This window comes from Oryctolagus cuniculus, chromosome 7, assembly GCF_051225735.1.
Source record: "Oryctolagus cuniculus isolate XC-2025 breed Fujian yellow rabbit chromosome 7, ASM5122573v1, whole genome shotgun sequence".
In the NCBI taxonomy this organism is placed as follows: Eukaryota; Metazoa; Chordata; class Mammalia; order Lagomorpha; family Leporidae; genus Oryctolagus; species Oryctolagus cuniculus.
Window position 1 is genome coordinate 126394144 of NC_142873.1, and position 21821 is coordinate 126415964.

General features: G+C 42.3%; 1 protein-coding gene across 3 annotated transcripts in view; it reads right to left on the reverse strand.

Annotated features, from left to right (window-relative positions):
* Positions 1-509: 509 nt before the first annotated feature.
* CYP4X1 (cytochrome P450 family 4 subfamily X member 1) overlaps positions 510-21821 on the reverse strand; it is a 54550-nt gene continuing 33238 nt past the window's right edge. For 2 of the 3 annotated variants that reach the window (XM_002715659.6, XM_089337378.1), the window contains 6 exons: positions 15313-15419; positions 14437-14627; positions 5554-5687; positions 4360-4424; positions 1755-1837; positions 510-1272 (listed from right to left, as the gene is read on the reverse strand). In XM_002715659.6, the coding sequence (XP_002715705.1) occupies positions 1077-1272; positions 1755-1837; positions 4360-4424; positions 5554-5687; positions 14437-14627; positions 15313-15419 (776 nt within the window). In that variant the 3' untranslated portion in view covers positions 510-1076. Of the gene's footprint in view, positions 1273-1754; positions 1838-4359; positions 4425-5553; positions 5688-14436; positions 14628-15312; positions 15420-21821 lie in introns of those variants that run through there. The other variant, XR_016237369.1, reaches the window with a different exon arrangement.

Genomic DNA, 21821 nt, shown 5'->3' on the forward strand with positions numbered 1-21821 from the left:
AAGGAAAACTGGCATATTTGTAGTTTTTCTTGAAAAAGATCAATGTATTTATTTCTGTAGTAAATGTTTGCAGTTCACCAAAGGAATTTACATATATTTATGTATTAAGAACTGAAATAAAGACAACTTCGTAAATAGAATGAGGAACACTTAAAGTAAAAGAATGGGAAAAATAACAAATAAAAGTTATATATATAAATATTCGAAGATTATTTATTTTATATATTATTATTTATTATTTATTATATATTATATTATTATATACTATTGTATATATTACTTATATACAATATACTTGTATAAAGAATTCATATCAATCCACAAGAAAAAAGAGAATCCAATACAAAAACAAACATAGACAATGTACACACATGAATCACAGAGGAAAAAAAAAGATAAAAATGGCCCAGGAAACAGCCTTTGAAATAATAAAGAACTTAAATATCCACTGGGAAAAATAATGAAGTACATCATAGTACATCCATATTAAAGAATACCATGGAGCCACCTTAAGGAATGAGGTGGGTTTTTATTTAGTGAAAAACCAAGAACAATGCAGATATAATGCCTTTATAAGAACACATACATACATATGTACACATGGAACATTCTGGAAAAAGTCTGAAAGAATGCACACGAAAATATTCTGTTTTAGGAAAAGCATTGGTTTTGGGAGAGACTTGGTCAGAGTATGGAATGTAGGCTTGGTGAAGTGGGATTTTCAGCCTTCTAATATTGCAAATAGTTTACGGTGAACTTACACACCTCCCCCCCCCCACCTGTGGGACTCTGAAAACTACTTTAAAAGCAACAGAAAATACACTGAAGTCACCTGACAAAGTGCTTGGTATATGGCACTAACAGTAGTCAGACTCCAACAGAAAAAATCCAAAACTCTCCCACAGTCACACGGAAACAGACACGGGCATCACTCCACGTTACTTAAAAGTGTGTTTGCATAACAGGCTGCTCCCAAGGTGCCCTTGCCTCCCCACCCCCACTCTCCCAGGACACTTTGGTTGCCCTGCATTTGCCTGGGCTATTAGCTGTGAATTTAACTTGAAAACAAAATGCATTTAATCACCATACCCTGGGATTGGACATGCAGGGAGTTTCTGCAGGCGCAAGTGGATCCCATTCTTAGGTTTGAGGATGACGTGGTTGGAGGAGGCCAGAGGCGTGGGGGAAGCTGGGGCCACTTTGAACCGGAGCAAAATCAAGGCGATGGCCACCTTCAACTCGAGCATGGCGAACTGCTGCCCGATGCAGTTCCTGCAGAGAGCGGGGGAAGGAAGAGATGTTTGCAGAGGGGATGCTTGTCAGATTCCTTAATAAGTTACCGGAGCAACAAGGGAGAACCCAGCAAAGCGGCGTTTTCATACTCAATGCCGTGGGAACTTCGGGACTTTTGATCAGCACTGTTTCCTGTGAGGCTCCAGTGTGCTGTCCTCCCCACGAGGCAGCACTGAAGCCACTCAGAGAGTGGCTCCTCCCGCACTGAGCCGGTGGTGAGCAACCACATCCACCCCTGGGTCACTGCTGAGGCCAGCTACACGGTGTGTGGCAGGGAAAGGATGTCCTTTGCGACTTCAGCTGACCCTATAAGGGGCTCGGATAGGCACTGAGTCCATCTCACGGTCAGGGGAGAAGGTGGGGTTCCAGGGCAGAGTTTAGAGGACAGAGAGGCTGAAGGGAGCATGCTGGTCCCTAACCAGACACTTCTGTGTATTCTGAACAGCTTCAGGCGTTCTCACCGTGAACCAGCTGAGAATGGCAAGAAGGCATGAGGATGTCTCTGAGCAGAATTCTCCTTAGAGAACCTCGAAGGGTCGAACACCTGAAATGACAGCAGAGCGCCACCGCCAACTCCCAGACAGCACTGAACACATTTCTTCAGCGACTACCTAGTGCTGACCAACAGACGTACAATATGGATCATGTGTGAAGTTTAAAGTGTTCTGGTAAACACATTTTTTAAAATAAAAGGCAAAACTGGGGCTGGCGCTGTGACATTGTGGATAAAGTCGCCGCCTGTGATGCCGGCATCCCATATGGGCACCAGTTCAAGACCCGGCTGCTCCACTTCCTATCCAGCTCTCTGCTGTGGCCTGGGAAAGCAGTAGAAGATGGCCCAAGTCCTTGGGCCCTGCACCCACGTGGGAGACCTGGAAGAAGCTCCTGGCTCCTGGCTTCAGATCAGCGCAGCTCCAGCTGTCGCAGCCAATTGGGGAGTGAACCATCAGATGGAAGATCTCTCTCTCTCTCTCTCTCTCTCTCTGCCTCTCCTCCTCTCTCTGTGTAACTGTGACTTTCGAGTAAAATAAATAAATCTTTTTTAAAAAAGGCAAAACTAATTTTATGAGTAGAATTGATTTAACCAAAACTTGTTCTGACATGCAATCAAAATAAATAGTTATTGAGGAGGTATTTCACTTTTTGTCTGGTGTTGTGTCTTCAGAATTCAGTGCATCCGTTACACGGACAGCACATCTCAGCTCCGAGAAGGCACATTTCAAGTGCTCAGCAACAGTTTTGGCTAACCGCCGCTCCACTGGACACCGCGCCTCCTGACCTGCAGACCCTGGCTGGCCTCCTAATGGGCTTGTCTGCTATTCAGACTAAGTAGGAGGGAGGCAAAAAGCCTGCCGTGGTAACTGGTCTGGTCTTCACCTTGGAGGTGAGAGTGCATCCACTTGGAAGTGAGGCTGAGATGAGTGGGAGGTCAGTTGTTACTGGGACAAGTGTAACAGAGCTTGACCTCACAGGCCTCTGTGAAAGAAGGCTGGGAGTGTTTCGAGGTTCAGGAACTCAAGTAAATTAAAATCATATTGTTGTGAAACTCACAGGAAAAAAGAAAAAAGGAAGAGGAGGAAGTGTGGACTATCTTCTCAGACTTGTTCTATGAAATACATGAAATCTGTTCTCTTTATAGTAATAAAAATAAAAAAAGAAACAGTACCTCTTGGAAGTAAAGATAAGAAACTAAGAGTGTGCTGAGCCAATTTCCCTGTGGGACCAGCACACTGAAGGCGCCAAACTCTAAGAAGCTGCCATGGAGATGTGAGAAGCGCCTCAAGTACTTTTCGTGTTTGCCACCAAGCTAGACTTTAACTGGATGTCAAATTTGTAGTCTACATGCGCCCACTTGACAGATATTTCTTCTTCTGATGAATGTAATAGCTAAACTTCAGGTGACTTTCCTGCTGTTGAACTAAATAAGTATTTCAAAAAAATGATAAAGCAATAGGCAATGTGTAGTAAGAAACAAACAAACACTGAATCGAAGATCTCAGGCTTGCTTCAATCTTTTTTTGCCTGTCTAGATGTTCTCTCCTTTCTCCCTCCCTCTTCAGGGCTCCAGGAAGCTGGCGCCCATGGCTTCCTGTTGGGTTTGGTCAGTAAGAGGCATTGACAGGGCATCTGGAGAGAGGGAGAGTTGAGGGCTTCTGTTCCCCGGGCTCCTTGCCACTGGCTGCATCAGTGTGATCGTGTCTCTCCACAGCTTTCCCCAGAAGCACCCTCCTTCCAGGCTCTGTACCCTTCCCTCCCATGCCTGCCAGGCCACAAGGACCAAGCACTTCTGGTAGGGATTTGCTCCACTTTTCCTCAAACCCATTCATATCTTTGTTAATAGTTCCTTTATAAAATATTCAAACTGCCCAACTTGAGCACGTCATGGATTTCTGCCTGGGAATCTTTTCCATCCAGCAAAAGCGAGTTACCTGGAGTACACAATTAACAGATCACAATCTGACATCCAGCTAAGGGCAGGACCACAGACTGTGGGGGCTGAGAACAGACTGTGTGGCATCAGTGGACCTGTTCATTCAAAGGTAAAGACAGAACAGGAACAGAAGAGGATAACTTCATTTGAGTGCAAAAGGTTTTAAAAATTATCTATCTATCTATCTATCTATCTATCTACCTATCTACCTATCTAATCTAGGCATCCATCTATTTATTTATTTTGAAAGGCAGAGACAGAGAATCTTCTATCTGCTGGTTCACTCCCCAAACACCTGCAACAGCTGGGGCTGGGCCAGGCTGAAGCCAGGAGCCAGGAACTCAATTTGAATCTCCTATGTAGGTGGCAGGGATCCTTGCTGCTTCCCAGGGTGTCCAACAGCAGGAAGCTGGATCCGAAATGGAGCTGGGACTTGAACTTCAACCAGGGATATGGGAATATGCCCCATATGATCTTTTATTGGTTTGTGCTTATTTTTGTTTTCTTTGTATCATTTGCCTTAACTGAGGGGCCACTTGCAGGCTCGCTTGCCAGAAGGTGAACAGCACAAAACTCGCTCTTCGAAGTGTGTGTGCGTGTATGTGTGTGTGTGTGTGTGTGTGAGAGAGCCACACCTTTGGGTTCTTCCAGACAGCAGGGTTGTGGTGAAGACCCCAGATGCTGAGGACCACGATCATTCCTGAGAAAGGAGGGAAAGAAAAGAGGTTTGCACTGGCATCTTAGTTTTCAAAACAGCGATTTAATTGGATTACATGGTTCCACTTTAAGGAGCAGTTGGTGCCATGTCAGAATCATAAACTATGCTTATGGCTTCTATTATCTTTGGAAATTACTTAAATCTCTGTTATGGCCTCTAAATCTCCCCCTGAGACAGTTTGGGTGCAAAGAACCAGAGTTGAATTCCATCATGTGGTTCCAATGGCAAGTTCCTGTCACTGCTGTTGATACGTGGACGGTATGAAATTTCTGGAAATGTCCATGTGGTTCAGCATGGAAGGGAGGAGAATGTGAGGATTACTGGGCTAACAGAAGCTGTTCTGATGAAGTGAGTCTGGGTCTGTCAACGGAGTTGCAGTGACAGCGGCAGCTGTCGGCTACAACAGCACTGTTGGCTGTTTCCTAAGGCCGGCATCAGCGGACCACTGCTCAGACACCTGTGCCGTTCTGGGCCACCTTAGGTTCCTTGCACCGGCCTCCGACAGCTCTGCCCACATCGGCCAACCTCAACTGCACAGTGTGCTCCCCCAGTGGGTTTCTGGCTCATCACAAATGTTTAAAAGGGTTTCAGAAACTGTCAAACACTGCACATGTGTCTGTTAAGATCACGCTCAAGGGGAAAACCAGGTAAGGTGTTTGAAGGGCTCTGTGTGAACTATGGAGTGGTGCACGCTTGTGAGAGTGACTACGGTGATGAGGACAAAGACCCCACCCTGGTGTACGCCCCTCTTTCTCCTTCCTGGGTCTCCCGGATAGAGATAAACTTGCTCAGCTCCCTCAGCTCCCATGAGGTTTCAAACTTGGTCAGACAACGATGACCTCAGCACCAATGTCCCCCAGGGGAAGAAACGCGGGGCTGGGGTTCCGGGGGTGTGACTTCCGGGCTTAGTTTTGCTGCACCTGGCTATGCGTCTTTGGGAAAGTCATTGCAATTCACATTTTCTGAGCTCTTAAGGTGCCCAAACCTAAGCCAGCTGTCCTCAGGATTATCTTTGACTTCTCTGACAGCTCAGGAACCTTGCAGTGTTTGTCACTGTGGTCCCTAGGAGCCCACTGTCTTCAGGAAGTGCTTAGGAAGAGAGGGCAGAGACCTGCAGGCAGCGCGCGGCCGTCCGGGAAGGTGAGGGGCTTGCTGAGTTCTCTGGAAACGGCCGGGACTGGAGGAAACAGGCGGAACGTCTCGCTGATGCACATTGAGGTGAAGCACAGCTCGTCCAGCTGCTCCCTGGGGGACAGGGAGGGGACTCAGAGGCCACATCCAGTTTGTCAACACGGATCTGTCCTTCTATTTGATCTTTTTTGGGTAAATATCAGCCAGGTGTTAACTCTACTTTGCCATCAGTTTATGTAACAGAATATTAAAACGAGACTCTTTATGCCGCGGGTCAGAGACAGAGGTCCCAGAGAAGAGGATGCAAACAGGTGACAAACATCCTGATTGCAAAGTTAAACTGCCAGCACAGGGTCTCTAAGGCGGTGACTGCACTTCCTAGTTCAGCATCCGGAGCAAGAACGCACAGGGATGGCTGAGGATAGAGGAGAGAGGCTTAAGAATTACAAGAGAAAAAAAACCCTGGAAGAGAGTTGTTGGCATGGTGGAAGCTGTGGAGATTGGAGAGTGCTTCCCCATCTCCATCAAAGGGAGCCTTCAAGAGGATCAATCAGATGGGGAGGTGCTCCCTGGACTGTGGGGAGCTCCGGACGGACACAAGAGGCTGTGGCTCAGAACACAGAGAGAGGCAGGAGACAGCAGCTGAGCCAGGCGGAAAAGCGCAAGTGTGTTCTCGGAACCAAACGGACCAGTGGGAGAGGTCTGGAACCGACCTGAGAAAGATTCTGCTTAAAGCCCAGAACTCCTCCGTCCCGTAACTCACCAGCGGTGAGTTCTCGTGATGGCGTTCCACGAACCCCGGAGAGTCAGGGGAGCAAGGGATCCCCATCAAGTCCTCTGGGCACGGCCACAGTCACACCAGCCCCTGTCTCCTTGCCCCTGCTCCTCCGGGAACCGTGTCAGGACTGGTTTGGAAGAGCAGCTGCTAGGTGGACGAGAAGGTCAGCAAGATTAGCCAAGCAGAAGCCCTCAACCAGCCATGCAGGCTCCCGGGCCCCAGGAAGCACCAAGCAGGGACTGAAGGGGGAGCTCCAAGAGGACGAGTGTTGGAAGGTCTTGTTATGTCTCTGGGCCAGTTCACTGATGTGAGCCCTGTTGTGATGCAAGCGGATGGGAACTCTATGAGATCCACTCAGGATTTTCTCCAGAGACGAAAAGGGCTGGTCCTGTGGCGCACGTCTGAAGTGTTAGCAGAGGAATACAGTCGCTTTTTTTTTTTTTTTTAAATTAGCATCCTGGCTAGTCAGGTTGGTTCACTAAAATGACTGCATTTATCTGGTCTCATTGCTTTATTGTGTTTGTATTTGCTTTTCTGATGACTTATTTTGAATGTAGGCTTTGGTCACGTGGTAATGTGAAATTTTAATTTTGAACTCTTTCCTCTGCAAGCTCAGGATAAGACAGAGTAATTCTACTTGCCCTGCAACTTTGTATAATTAATAAAAACAATTTTTTTCCGTATCAGTCATGGTGCAAGAAAACAAAAAGAAAAGTTGAAAAACTCTTTAGCTTCCTCACTGTTTGGAGTGTGTTGTTTTATTGTTATTGGGGAGCAGAGTGAAGTTTCAGAATTCCATGTACAAATTAAATTATATGTGACTATAAGTGTGTATTACAGAGTAAAAACTCTTCCCTATAATATTATTGGCAGTTCTCTCATTAAAATAAATGGTAGTAAGTAGATCCTCTGGGCTTAGTTTTCTCACCTGACAAGGATTGCTTTATTGTTTTCACATTTAGAACAAGCAGACATGGGACAGTCAATATTTGAGTTGTATAGATATCCACTCTAATCAAGGGTAAAGTATCAAATTCGCATTAGGAGGTGATGTCCAGTGTCTCCAAATTCAGTAAACAATTAAAAAACAATGACTTGTCAAGATGGGAGAATAGGAGGTTCCCCACTTGGAATCCCCTCTAATAATAAATTCGCAGCCATACACAGATGGCGTATCTTGTGAGAGGCACTACCTGATCTGAAAGTCTACTACAAAGCTATGGTAATCAAGACAGCATGGTGCTTTCACAAAACAGACACATGAACCATGGAATAGGACAGAGGCCAGAAGCACATCCACACCTTTGTGGCCACTTAATCTCAACAGAGGTGCCAAGAACACAATGGGTGTTAATCTCTTCAGCGAATGGTGTAGAGAAAACTGGACATCCATGTGTAGAAGGACAGACTGGACCCCGCTCTCACTCCATATACAAAAGCAACTCAAAATGCAGTAAAGACTTAAACATAAGAACTGAAGCAGTGGGGGCCGGCACTGTGGTGTAGCGGGTAAAAGCTGCCGCCTGCAATACCAGCATACAATATGGGCACCAGTTTAAGACCTGGCTGCTCCACTTCTGATCCAGCTCTCTGCTGTGGCCTGGGAAAGCAGTAGAAGATGGCCCAAGTCCTTGGGCCCCTGCACCCATGTGGGAGACCCAGAGGAAGTTCCTGGCTCCTGGCTTTGGATCAGCGCAGCTCCAGCTTTTGTGGCTATCTGGGGAGTGAACCATTGGATGGAAGACCTCTCTCTCTCTCTCTCTGTGCCTCTCCTTCTCTCTCTGTGTAACCAACTTTCAAGTAAATAAATAAATCTTTAAAAACAAACAAACAAAAAATCTGGAGCAGTAAAAACTACTAGCAAAAGAAAAGACATGGGAGAAAATTTCTTGATATTGATCTTGACAAAGATTTTTTTTTGATACAATATCCAAAGCACAGGCAACAAAAGCAAAAATATAGAAATGTACTGATGGTATCAAATTTAAAATCTATGCACAAGGGGCCCAAGCACTTGGGCCATCTTCCCCTGCTTTCACAGGCCATCAGCAGGGAGCTGGATTGGAAGCGGAGCAGCCAGGACTCACTGTTGCCCATATGGGATGCCGGCACTGCAGGCAGATGCTTAATCTTCTATGCCACAGCGCCGGCCCATGGTATCTACTCCTGAGTATAACAACTTACATAGTTTGAGAGAGCGAGAGATGCTTTGGGACTGGTGCTGGTGTGTTCTTGGCATCATTGTTTACTGGATAATGTTTATAGGTTAAAAAAGACAAGATAAACTAATAAAGGGATAATTACAGGAGTAAATCAATTCAAATTCAGATAATCCTTGTGTATATTACCTAAATAGTGGTGTAGATGTGTTTTAATAATTCATTTATCTCATAAATTGGATGACTCTATTGCCTCAATTTTACAAGTTGCTCATGATAGCAAGAAAAAAAATCTATTTACATGAAAACTACTTGCTAGAATTCAGGCCTTCATGGCTTCAGAAAACCAATTGATCCATAGAAAATTTAGATATATTTGTTCTCTTCAGAATATTTAAAGCAATTCATATTGAAGTTTATTTTTATATTTTCATAAAGTATGCTATAAGATTTGAAGTGATAGTTTTCACTGTTAATGCACTGAATCATTTAAAATTCCTAAAATAGAGTTATCTTTTACACTTGCTTACAATGCAGAAACAGGCTTAGATCAGTGAGGGGGTGTAGGTGTGACTCCCCAACAGGGGTGGTGAACCTTTGTCTGCTAATATTTTATAATATCATTCATGGGCCATACAAAATTACTGGCTTAAAAATTAGCTTACTATAGGCTTATTGAATTTCAAATCACACCCGCAGTAGTCTAAGTAGGGCCAGATCAAATGATTTCATGAACATTATAGGGTATGCAGGGTGAATACTCCCCACCCTCACAAGGGATAAGCTATTTTGAGGGAGAAAATTTGTAGTGATGAAATAGTTCTATATCTTGAATGCTATTGTGTTTATACAAGCTAATACATGTGGGAAAGTGAACAATACACACAATTTATGCCACTCTCAGTTCTTTTCGTTTGATATTATTACATATCTATGTGAGACTTAATTAATGAAGCAAAGTGAGTGACGTGTGCACAGTTCCTCTTCATAAACCTTTGCCACTTCCTGTGAGTCTATAATAATTTCAAAGTAGTCTTAAAAATAACGCTTAATTTATAAGACACACTAGTTTAGGGGAAAATGAGGACACCAGACCCCAGAATGTTAATTGATGCATTTTTCTTTATAAGTGAATAATTCTTACTTGATTTTTTTTCAGATTGTTAATTAACAGGGTAATGAGTTATTGTAAGCACAGCTTTTTTGTCTTTCCTAAAAACATAATAATCACATTTGAGATCCTGTATGTTCTTGCAAGTATTAAAAGTCTTCTGAATTAATTAATAAGTCCAATTCAGAAATAAAAAAAGGCTATGTACAGCAAAGGAAACAATTCACAGAGTGAAGAGGTAGCCTACCAAATGGAAAAAATATTTGCCGATCATGTATCTGATAAGGAGTTAATATCAAAGTACATAAGGAACTCATCCATCTGCATAGCAGAAAACAACTGCAGTAACAAATGGCCGAGTGTGGACATCTGGCCTAGCAGTGAAGACTCCCGTAAATGGGGTGCCTGGATTGAGTTCTGGATCTGCCCCTGACTTAAGCTTCCTGCCAGTGTAGACCCTAGGAGGCAGCAAACGATGACCTCCTGGCTCGGGCCCTGGCCTACCCTGCAGCCATTGTGTACATTTAGGGAATGAACCAGTAGATGGCAGCTCTGTTTGTTTGTCTCTCTGCCTCTCAAATAAATAAATAAAATTTTTAAATGAGCAAAGGACCCAGACAGACATTTCTCAAAAGGAAGCATACAAATAGCCACAGATATGTGAACATAGGATCAACATCACTACCCATAGGGACATGCAAATCAAAATCACAGTGAGATATACATTAAAATGTGTTAGGATGACTATTATCTAAAGGAAAAAGATAACAAGTATTGATGAGGATGTGAAGAAAAGGGAACCCTTGCATGCTGTTCATGAGAATGTAAATTAGTGCAGCCTTTGTGGTCAACAGTATTGCACTTCCCCCAAAAATTCATAAATACAGGGTGAGAGGTGTGTGGGGAGTGTTACGTTTCAATATTCTGCATATGGATGTCTAGCTTCCCCAGTACCATTCATTAAGGAGACTGTCTCTCTCCTGCGTTGATGTAGATCATTAGCCAGGATAGATTCATTTCTGGGTTCTCCATCTTGTTCCACTTTGTTTTTATACCAGTATCAGGTGGCTTTGTTTACAAGTATTTTTTGTATGCCTTGATATCTGGTATTACACTGCCCCCAGCTTTGTTCCTTTAACTCAGGATTGTTTTGGCCATTCAGGGACTTTGGTGCTTCCAAAAGAATTTTAGGCTTTCCCCCCCTTGTTTTGTGAAGAATGTCATTAGCATTTTTATGAAGATTAAGTTGGATCTGTAAATTGCTTAAGATAATATGTGCATTTTAATAATATTCTTTCAATACATGAACATGGAGGTTTTGTATTATCTTCAGTTTCTTCCTTAATGTCTTATAACTTTCACTGTAGAGATCTTTCACATCCTTGGTTAAATTGATTTCAAAATATTTTATTTTTGTGTAGTTATTGTGAATGGGATTGTTCTTATAATTTCTTTCTCAGTGAGTTTATCATTGGTGTATAAAAATGCTATTGACTTTTGGCGTGGATTTTGTATCCTGCAAACTTTACTGAATTCATTTACCAACTCAAATCATCCCTTGGCAGAGCCCTTAGGTTTCTCTCTCTGTAGAACCATGTCATCTGCAGGTCGGGATAATGTGGTTTTCTCCTTTTCCATTTGTATGCCTTTCATCTCTCTCTCTTGCCTAAGCGTTCTAATGTAAGACCTGGAACTGTGAAAGCACTAGAAGAAAACTCTGAGATGTTGGTTTAGGCAATGACTTACTGAACAGGATCCCAAAAGCCCAGGCAGCCAAAGTGAAACTAGACAAATGGGACCATATCAAACTAAGAAGCTTCCACACAGCACGGGAGACAATGAGTAGGGGGAAGGGACAACTGATGTAGTGGGAGACAATATTTGCAAGTTATTCATCTGGCAAAGAATTAATATCCAGAATATATAAGGAGCTAAAAAAAGTCAACAACAAAACCCCAAACAATTAACTTAAGAAATGGACAAAGGAGCTGAGTAGACATTTCTGAAAAGATGACACACAAATGGCCAACAAATACATGAAAAAATAGTCAATATTACTAGCCATCAGGGAAATGCAAATCAAAACAACAGTGAGGTATCACCTCATTTTAGTTAGGATGGTTATTATAAAACAATAACAAATGCTAGTGACAATGTGGAGAAAAGAGAACTCTTATGCACTGTTGCTGGGAATGTAATTTAGCATAGCCATTAAGGGGAACAGTATGGAGTTTCCTCAAAAAACCAAACAACAAATCTACCGTATGACCCAGCTATCTCAAAAATGGGTATAGATGTGAAGGAAATGAAATCAGCATACTAGACAGTCACCTGCATTCCCATTTTCACTGCAGTGTCATTCACAATAGCCAAGATATGAAAACAACCAAGGTGTCCATCATCAGGTAGATGGATAAAGAAAACGTGATGTGTGTGTGTGTGTGTGTGTGTAAAGGAATATTATTCAGTCATGAAAAAGAATGAAATTATGACATTTGCAGCAAAATGGATAGATCTGGAGATCATTATGGAAATTGAAATAAGCTATACACAGAAAGATAAATACCATATATTCTCTCTGATATGTGGGAATTAAAAAACAGTAAATCTGAATTTAGGATTGTGATTACAGGAGGTAGGAAGAATGGGATGAAGGATAGAAGCGGGTTGGGTAATAGGTACCAAAACACCATCAAATGAAAAAAAAAACCACCATCAAATGGAAAAGTCCCAGTGTTCCACAGCACAGTGGGGTGGCTGTGACGCATAACCATGTATCATAAAGAATGGGAAGAGAGGAGCTGGTAGGATCTGAACACAGAGGAAAATAAGGAGATGGAAAGACCAGTTGTCTGATTTGATCAGTTTATGCCTATATATTATACTGTGTATAAAATATTGCACTATATATTATAAAATAAAATATTAATTTTAATAAAAATGTAAATATAAAATATTAATAAAATAGTTTAAAAGAAGAATCTAGAATTGCTATTTGATTCAGCAAGCTCTAATCTGGGTATATACTGTAAAGAAATCAAATCATTAGCTCATAAAGACATTAGGACTTCCATGTTCACTGTGGTGTTATTTATTCACAGGAAGCAAGATGAAAATAACCTGTGTCCATGGAAGGACAGACGGACAGACAGACTGCGGTTATGTGCACAATGGGATGCATTCACGCTCAGGAAAAGATTACGCCGTCCATCAGCACCTGACTGGACGTGGAGGCCACAGCGGTGAGGTGAGTCAGATGCGGGGAAGAACACATTATGAGAACTCACTTACCTGTGGAATCTGACAAAAGGGTCAAGAATAAACCAGTCATCGCCTGGGCAGGAGTGTAGGAGGAGTGGGGAGTGTGGACCGGAGGATGCAGAGGAGTAAACAAGTGGGCTGAACAAGTCTGGAGGCCAAATGCGCAGCACGAGGCCTGTGGTTAACACAGTCAACTGCGAGGGATTTCTCTAAATACATGGATTTTAGCTGCTGTCACCACACACAAAACAGGTAACTCTGTAAGGTGATAGATTTGTAAGTTTGCTTCTCTACAGTCATCATTTTACTATCTGCATCCATTGCATAACATCATGTTATATACATTAACATTTATTTCTAAAATTAAGCAAAAAGCAAATATAACAGACTCTATAAGTATGAGTGCATACTTGTTTTCCCTGTCTTTTCTCAGCTTCTTTAAAATTTAAATTGTATAAGAAGTTAATAATAGAACTACTGTGGGATATAGCAATTCCACTCTGGACATATGAAAAGACTTTTTGCATATTATGCAAAACTATTCATGGATTTTAATTTTTTTTCACACCAAAATAAACCTATCTTTTGATTTCATGTTTCGTGAACTTTTGGAAGTACCCTCATCTGTCCAAGAGGGAATGAAATTAGTATGTTGAAGAGATATCTCCACTCTCATGTTCATCATGGAATTATTCAAAAAGTCAAGATATTGAGTCAACCTAAGTGTTCATCATGAGATGAACATGTGAGGGACATACATACACACAATGGAACACTTCTTAATCTTTAAAAAGAAAGATATTCTGTTATTTATGACAACATGGATGAACTTGAAGGATACTATGCTGAGTGAATAAGCCAGGCACAGAAAGACAAAGACCACTTGATCCTCCTTACTTGTGGAACCTTAAAAAGTTGAACTTACAGAACAGTACGATGCTGCTCACCAGGGGCTGGGGTGGGACAACAGATTGGAAAGATGCTGACCAAAGGGTGTAAAATTTCAGTTAGGAGAATATGTTCAAGAGCCCTATTGCATAATATCTGATTATCAATTATATCAATTATCAATAATTAGTTGTACATTTGAAAATTTCTTGGAGGGTAGATTTTTAACTTCCTTACCACAAAAAATAAGTATGCTGAGGCCATTGATTGATTTCTTCATTCTACATATATGCACTGGACACACACACACACACACACACACACAATTTGTCAGTGAAAAATATGAAAGATGACTGAACACTGAAATGGTGCAGCTGCTTGCACAGCCCTTAGGAGACGAGCCCACCAGTGAAGCTGTAGACGCAGCCTTGGGACCACGTCCTCATTTCCAACACACCAGAGCTCAGGTGATTAGAAAATCAATGACCGTTTGTGGATGAGCGAGCTTCTTTTGCAAGAGACACAGGGATAATTTGAGGCTCTCCAGATACAGAAACATCATCTACCTTTTCTGCTCCCAAGAGCAAGCATCTTCAGGCATGACGGTCACCAAGGTACCAGGAAAAAGACTGTCTCACCAAAAGCAAAATCCCATGTGGATCTTACCAGGTGGTGGAAGACCCGTTCCCCAGGACGTCCCTGATCTCCTCCCGGCATCTTTCCTGGTGCTCAGGGTTCAAAGCCAGGCAGTAGAGAAACCAGGAGAGGCTCGCGGCCGTGGTACTGTGCCCTGCCAATATGAATGTATTCATCTCAGACTGCAGGTCAGCGTCCGAGAAGCTGTCTTCATTCTCGCGCTAGAACAGACAGCAGAGAAATCTGTCTGGAATATTGGTGATAATGTTTGTGGAGGTCCAGTCAAAACAATGGTGCAAGGCAGAAAATTAGTTTCAAGTGAGTTTGTGTATCTATCTGATTACCTCCAAGTCCTGCCAAATCAGCAGTTTAACTTGCATCAGCTCCTTCCCAGTGACAGAGTTCTGGAACTCCATCTTCACCCCAGTCTACATGGAGCCAACTCATCAATTCAAAGAACTAATAAATTTGGTCAACCAGGTTTTTTGGGTATATCGAGACAGAGATTTATTTTAAGGAATTGGATCACATGATTGTGAAATCCGTCAAGGCCAAAAGGCTGGACAAGAAAGAATTGATATTGCAAGTCAGGAAAGAGTTGGTACTGCAAATCAGGGAAGAGTTGGTACTGCAAATCAGGAAAGAGTTGATATTGCAAATCAGGAAACAGTTGGTACTGCAACTCGTATTGCAATCTTTGAGTCCAGAATCTGCAGGGCAGGCCAGTAGGTGGAAACCCAGGAAGGACTTTTCCCTTTCTTTTTTCCAAGTCTGGCTTTAATTCCTTGGGGAGCTGTTCATTATTTTCTTTGTTCTGCTTTTGTCTCCTCCCCATATTCCTACACACTCATCTACCCACAGAATTAACCGGTTACTGGAGCCGACTCACAGTGTTGGAAGTCTTACCTGGGCAGAAAGGACAATATCCAGGAAATCCTGGTACTCCGTCTTCCCAGCGCTAGCCTGCTTCACCCCACCCTGGAGGGATTTCCTTCTGTCTTGGAGGACCTGTTCTGGGTAGGATGATAGTTCTCCATTACCAAAGTGATAAAGAAGTCAGTCAAACTCAAATAAATGAAAAAGAAAGCCGTGGCCCAGGAGTAGCTTCAAATCTTGTCTGAGTTCCAGAGGCCAGAGTAGGTACTAAAACACTTAGTTTTCACAGATGGCTCATTTTCTCACCAAAATGAACAGCTTTTAATCCAAAGCTCCAAAACAAAAACAACAGATGGAAAACATAGGTTATATCACAAGGCAAGCTGATTATGATTACAAATTTATATGCAACTGACCAATCATTCTCTTCTTCCTCAGTCTAATACCTTCATGAAAAAGTTACAAAAAGGCCGGTGCCGCGGCTCAATAGGCTAATCCTCCGCCTTGCAGTGCCAGCACACCGGGTTCTAGTCCCGGTCAGGGTGCCGGATTCTGTCCTAGTTGCCCCTCTTCCAGGCCAGCTCTCTGCTATGGCCAGGGAGTGCAGTGGAGGATGGTCCGAGTGCTTGGGCCCTGCACCCCATGGGAGACCAGGATAAGTACCTGGCTCCTGCCATCGGATCAGCGCGGTGCGCCGGCCGCAGTGCGCCGGCTGCGGTGGCCATTGGAGGGTGAACCAATGGCAAAGGAAGACCTTTCTCTCTGTCTCTCTCTCTCACTGTCCACTCTGCCTGTCAAAAAAATAAAAAATAAAAAAAGAAAAAATTATAAAAAGACATGGAAGACAGGGCAAAATGCCAATACATGTATAATTAAAGGGCTGGAAGAAAAAAGAAATGAACAAAAGTTTGGGACAGAACTAATATTTAAAACATAATCCAAGAAAACCATCTAGAAATAAGACAAAACTAAATACATCTCCAAGCCTGGAAAAATGGAATGGCCAATTCTAATATGTATCCTAGTAAAACTATTAGACAGTAAAGACAAAGAAAAAAAGTTCCTTGGGGCAGGTGTTGTGGCACAGTAGGGTTAAAGCCCTGGCCTGAAGTGTTGGTATCCCCTTCGGGCGCTGGTTTGAGTCCTGGCTGCTTTACTTCCAATCCAGCTCTCTGCTAATGCGCTTGGGAAAGCAGCAGAAGATGGCTCAAGTCCTTGGGCCCTTGTACCCGTGTGGGAGACCCAGAAGAAGATCCTGGCTCCTGCTTCAGATCAGCTCAGTTCCAGCTGTAGTGGCCATTTGGGGAGTGAACCAGTGGAAGGAAGACCTCTGTCTCTGTCTCTACCTCTCTCTGTAACTCTGTCTTTCAAATAAATAAAATAAATCTTTAAAAAAAGAATTTCCTCAGACTCCAGACAAAAAGACCAAATGACTTGTAAGGGTAAAAAAAAAAAATTGGGCTACAGACACAGAAACACAAATATCACATGTTTTCTCTCATATGTGGAAGCTAAAATTGTTGATCTATATTTAGAAGAAAGATGAAATGAATTTACATAGAAGAAAGAAAGATATCAGGGAGTTCCTCACACACACACACACACCCCACAAAGGACAAGGAAAAGAGACAGGAACAGAAGAAATATGTGAAGTAGTAAATGACTGACAGCTTTCCACAATTATTTTTAAAGATTATTTTATTTATTTGAAAGACAGAGTTACAGAGAGAGGTAGAGACAGGGAGAGAGAGGTTTTCCATCCACTGGTTCACTCCCCAGATGGCTGCAATGGCTGGAGCTGCGCTGACTGAAGCCAGGATCCAGGAGCTTCTTCCAGGTCTCCCACATGGGTGCAGGGCCCAAGGTCTTGAGCCATCCTCTACTGCTTTCCCAGGCCACAGCAGAGAGCTGGATTGGAAGAGGAACAGCTGGGACTAGAACCAGCGCCCATGTAAGATGCTGGTGTTTTAGGCCAGGGCTTTAACTCGCTGCGCCACAGCACCGGCCCCAGCTTTCCACAATTAATGGTAACCGCATTAACGCACAATGCCATAGTGCTGGCCCCTGCTGAATCTTTTTCTGGTTTTGGAATTTAGGTGATGTTGGCCTCATGGAAGGAGTTTGGGAGGGCTCCTTCCCTTTTAATTGTTCAGAATAATTAGAAAAGAATTGGAATTAGTTCTTTAAAGGTTTGCTAGAATTCAGCAGTGAAGGCATCCAGTTCTGGATGGCAGGCTCTTTATTACTGATTCAGTCTCCATCTTGGTTATTTATTTATTTAGGTTTTCTATGTCTTCATGATTCAGTTTTGGTGATTGGCGATTGTACGTGTTCAGAAATCTATCCCTTTCTTCTAGATTTTCCAATTTGCTTGCATATAGCTGTTTGTAACAAGTCCTGATGATTATGGTATATAAATTTTGTTTTTTTATTCAAACAGCTCTTCATTTTTTGTTTTTTGGTTTTTTTTTTAAATTTTTTTTTGGTTTCAATTTTGTTTATTTCCTCTCTGATTTTATTTTTTTCCTCTACTAATTTTGGGTTTGGCTTGTTCTTGTTTTCCTAGGTCCTTGAGACACATTGCTAGATCATTTATTTGATACCTCTCCAATTTTTTGATGTAAGCACTAATTGCTATAAAATTCCACCTTAACACTGCTTTGCTACATTCCATAGTTTTGATATATTGTATTTTTATCATCATTCTTTTCTAGGAACTTTTTGATTTCTTCTGTGACACACTGTTCATTCAGGAGCATGTTGTTCAGTCTCTGTTTGGTCATTTGATAGTATCCCATAAATCTCAAACACGGTATTCAGTTTTTCTATTTTCTTCTTCTTCCTTTTTTTTTTTTTTTGTCTCACTGAGATAGTTCCAAGGATTACTCCTTTAGCCTGCATCAGTCTGTTATTAAAGCTTTCCATTGTATTTAATATTTGACTAATTTAATTCTTCATTTCTTTTTTTAAAAAAGATTTATTTTATTTACTAGAAAGTCAGAGTTACGGGGGAGGGGGGAGAGAGAGAGAGAGAGAGAGAATCTTTCATCCACTACTTCACTTGCAAGGTTAGGCCAGGCTAAAGCCAGTAGCTAGAAGCACCATCTTAGTCTCCATGTGTGTGGCAGGGACCCAAGTATCTACTGACTCAGGCACATTAGCAGGAAGCTGGGTCAGAAGTGGAGGTGGGACTTTACTCACTCTAAGGGATGTGGGCATCCCAAGTGGTGGCTTAACCTGCTGCACCACAATGCCTGCTCCTAAACTTCCCTCTTAGTAATGCTTTTTCTGTAGCTCATAGATTTTGCTATATTGTTTCCATTTTCATTTATTTCAAGAATTTTTAAAATTCCATTCTTATTTCTTCCTAGATCCATCAGTTGTTCAGATTAAGTTGTTTAATTTCCATATATTTATGTAGTGTCTGAAGTTTCTCTTTTTATTGATTTCTAGAAGCTAGAAAAATACTTTTCTTGTGGCCAGAAAAAATAGTTGATATGATTTCTATTTTCAAAAATACGTTGAGACTTGTTTTTTGTTTTATCATGTGATCGACATTGGAGAATTCCTCAAGTGTTGTGGAGAAGAATGTGTACCCTGCAGCAGCTGGACAGAATGTTCTGTAGATGTCAATTTGGTTCAATTGGTCTAGGGTACAGTTTGTGTTGTTTCTTTGTTGACTTTCTGTCTGGATGATCTATTTTTTTTTTTTTTTTACAGGCAGAGTGGACAGTGAGAGAAAGGTCTTCCTTTTGCCGTTGGTTCACCTTCCAATGGCCGCCGCGGCCAGTGCGCTGTGGCCAGCGCACCGTGCTGATCCGAAGGCAGGAGCCAGGTGCTTCTCCTGGTCTCCCATGGGGTGCAGGGCCCAAGCACCTGGGCCATCCTCCACTGGACTCCCTGGCCACAGCAGAGAGCTGGACTGGAAGAGGGGCAACTGGGACAGAATCCGGCGCCCCGACCGGGACTAGAACCCGGTGTGCCAGCGCCGCAAGGCGGAGGATTAGCCTATTGAGCCGCGGCGCCGGCCTGGATGATCTATTAATTGCTGAAAGTGGAGTGTTAATATTTCCTACTACTACTGTATTGGAGTCTTACCTCCCAAACTCAGTCTATTAATATTTGCTTACATATTTGGACATTCTGATAATTGGTGCATATACATTTATAAATGTAATTTCCTCATGTTGAATTGAACCCTTGATTGTCATATAATGATCTTCTTTGTTTCTTTTCACTACTTTTGATTATAAACTTATTTCATTTGAAAAGTATGTCTATTCCTTCTTTATTTGGGGTTCTGTTTATTTGTTGTACCTTATTCTATTCTTTCAACTTCAGGCTATGCATGTTCTTAAAGGGGAAGAGAGTTTCTTGTAAGCAGCATATATTAGGGTTTTGCTTTTTAATCAGTTCAGTAACTCTTTTAATTGGAGACTTTAATCCATTTACATTCAAGGTAATTGCAATAGTAAAGTCTTACTACTGTAGATTTTTTCCCCCTCCCTCCCTCCCTCCCTCCCTCCCTCCCTCCCTCCCTCCCTTCCTTCCTTCCTTCCTTCCTTCCTTCCTTCCTTTTCTTCCTTTCTCCCTCTTCTACTTTTCCTTTGTGGTTAATTGATTTTCTTCCTTTTTTTAAATTTATTTATTTATTTTCAAAGATTTATTTTATTTATTTGAAAAGCAGAGTTACAGAGAGAGGTAGAGACACAGAGAGACATCATTCATCCATGGGTTCATTTCCCAAATGGCCGCAATGGCCGGAGCTGTGCAGATCTGAAGCCAGGAGCCAGGAGCCTCCTCTGGTTCTCCCACGTGGGTGCAGGGGCCCAAGGATTTGAGCCATCTTCCACTGCTTTCCCAGGCCACAGCAGGAGTTGGATAGGAAGTGGAGTAGCCAGGACTCAAACTGGTGCCCATATGGGATGCTGGCACTGCAGGCGGTGGCCTTACCTGGTATGCCACGGTGCCCGCCCCATATTTTGAATTTTTGATCTCCCATTTGCATCTTTCCACATCAAGTGTCTTGTAACATAATAATGTAGATATTAGTTTAGTTATTTTGTGTTTCAATCATCATACTAAAGCTGTGCATGGTTTACATACTATGTTTAACAATGAATTTTGCACCTTCTAGCATATTCTTTTTCTTTGCTAGCAACTCTTTCAGTTTAAAGAACTCCTCTTAAAATTTCATGTAAGACAGGACCGGTGGTGGTTAATTATTTTAGTTTTCTGATCTGGGGATGTCTTCATCCCCTCCCCCCCTTTATTTTTTGACAGGCAGAGTTAGACACACACACACACACACAGAGACAGAGACAGAGACATAGAGACAGAGAAGCAGAGAGAAAGGTCTTACTTCTGTTGGTTCACTCCCCAAATGGCCGCTACGGCCTGCGTGCTGCGCCATTCCTCTGGTTCTCCCACGTGGGTGCAGGGGCCCAAGGATTTGAGCCATCTTCCACTGCCTTCCCAGGCCACAGCAGAGAGCTGGATTGGAAGAGGAGCAACCGGGACAGAACCAGTGCCCCAACCGGGACTAGAACCCAGAGTACCAGCACCGCAGGCCGAGGATTAGCCTAGTAAGTCATGGTGCCGGCCTCACCTCCCTTTCATTTCTAAAGGATAGCATCACAGGTGCACTGTTCTTGGCTGACAATGTTTTCTCTCATCACATGAAAGTCTCACCTACTGACATGTAAGATTTTTGCTGAGAAACCTGGAGTCAGGCAAATTGGAGCCCCTTTGTGTGTTACTTGCTTCATTTTTATTACAGCTTTGAGAATCTCTTTGTGTCTAGCCTTCGGTAGCTTGATTATTTTATGTCATGGGGTAGACTTGGCTTATTTGAATCTGAATGGTGACCTCTGACCTTCTCATTTCTGAACAGTTATATCATTCTCCAGTTTTTATTATCTCTTTGGATATTTTTTATATTTTATAAATATATATTTTATATATTATATTTTTTATACCTCTCTGGCATTCTCAAGTTCCTCTTGAACCCCAATAATTCAGATATGTGCCCTTTTGATGCTGTCCTTAAGTTTCTGTAGCATTCTTTGTTCACTGGAATCTCTTCTCCACCAGTGTATTGCATAGTCTTCTCCTCCGGTCACTAATTCTTTCTCCTGTTTGATCTATTCTGCTATTGATGCCTTGGATCATGTTTTCTGTTTTGCTTAGTGAATCCTTCTGTTAAGGGATTTCTGATTGATTTTTTTCTGGTTGATTTTTTTTAACTTTTATTTAATGAATATAAATTTCCAAAGTACAACTTATGGATTACAATGGCTTCCCCCCCATACCATCCCTCCCACCCACAACCCTCCCCTTTCCCACTCCCTCTCCCCTTCCATTCACATCAAGATTCATTTTCAATTATCTTAATATACAGAAGATCAGATTAGTATACATTAAGTAAGGATTTCAACAGTTTGCTCCCACACAGAAACATAAAGTGAAAAATAATAGATGATTTTTTAAAATGATGATGAAATCAGATCAGACCTATTGTCATGTTTAATCCCAGTGAG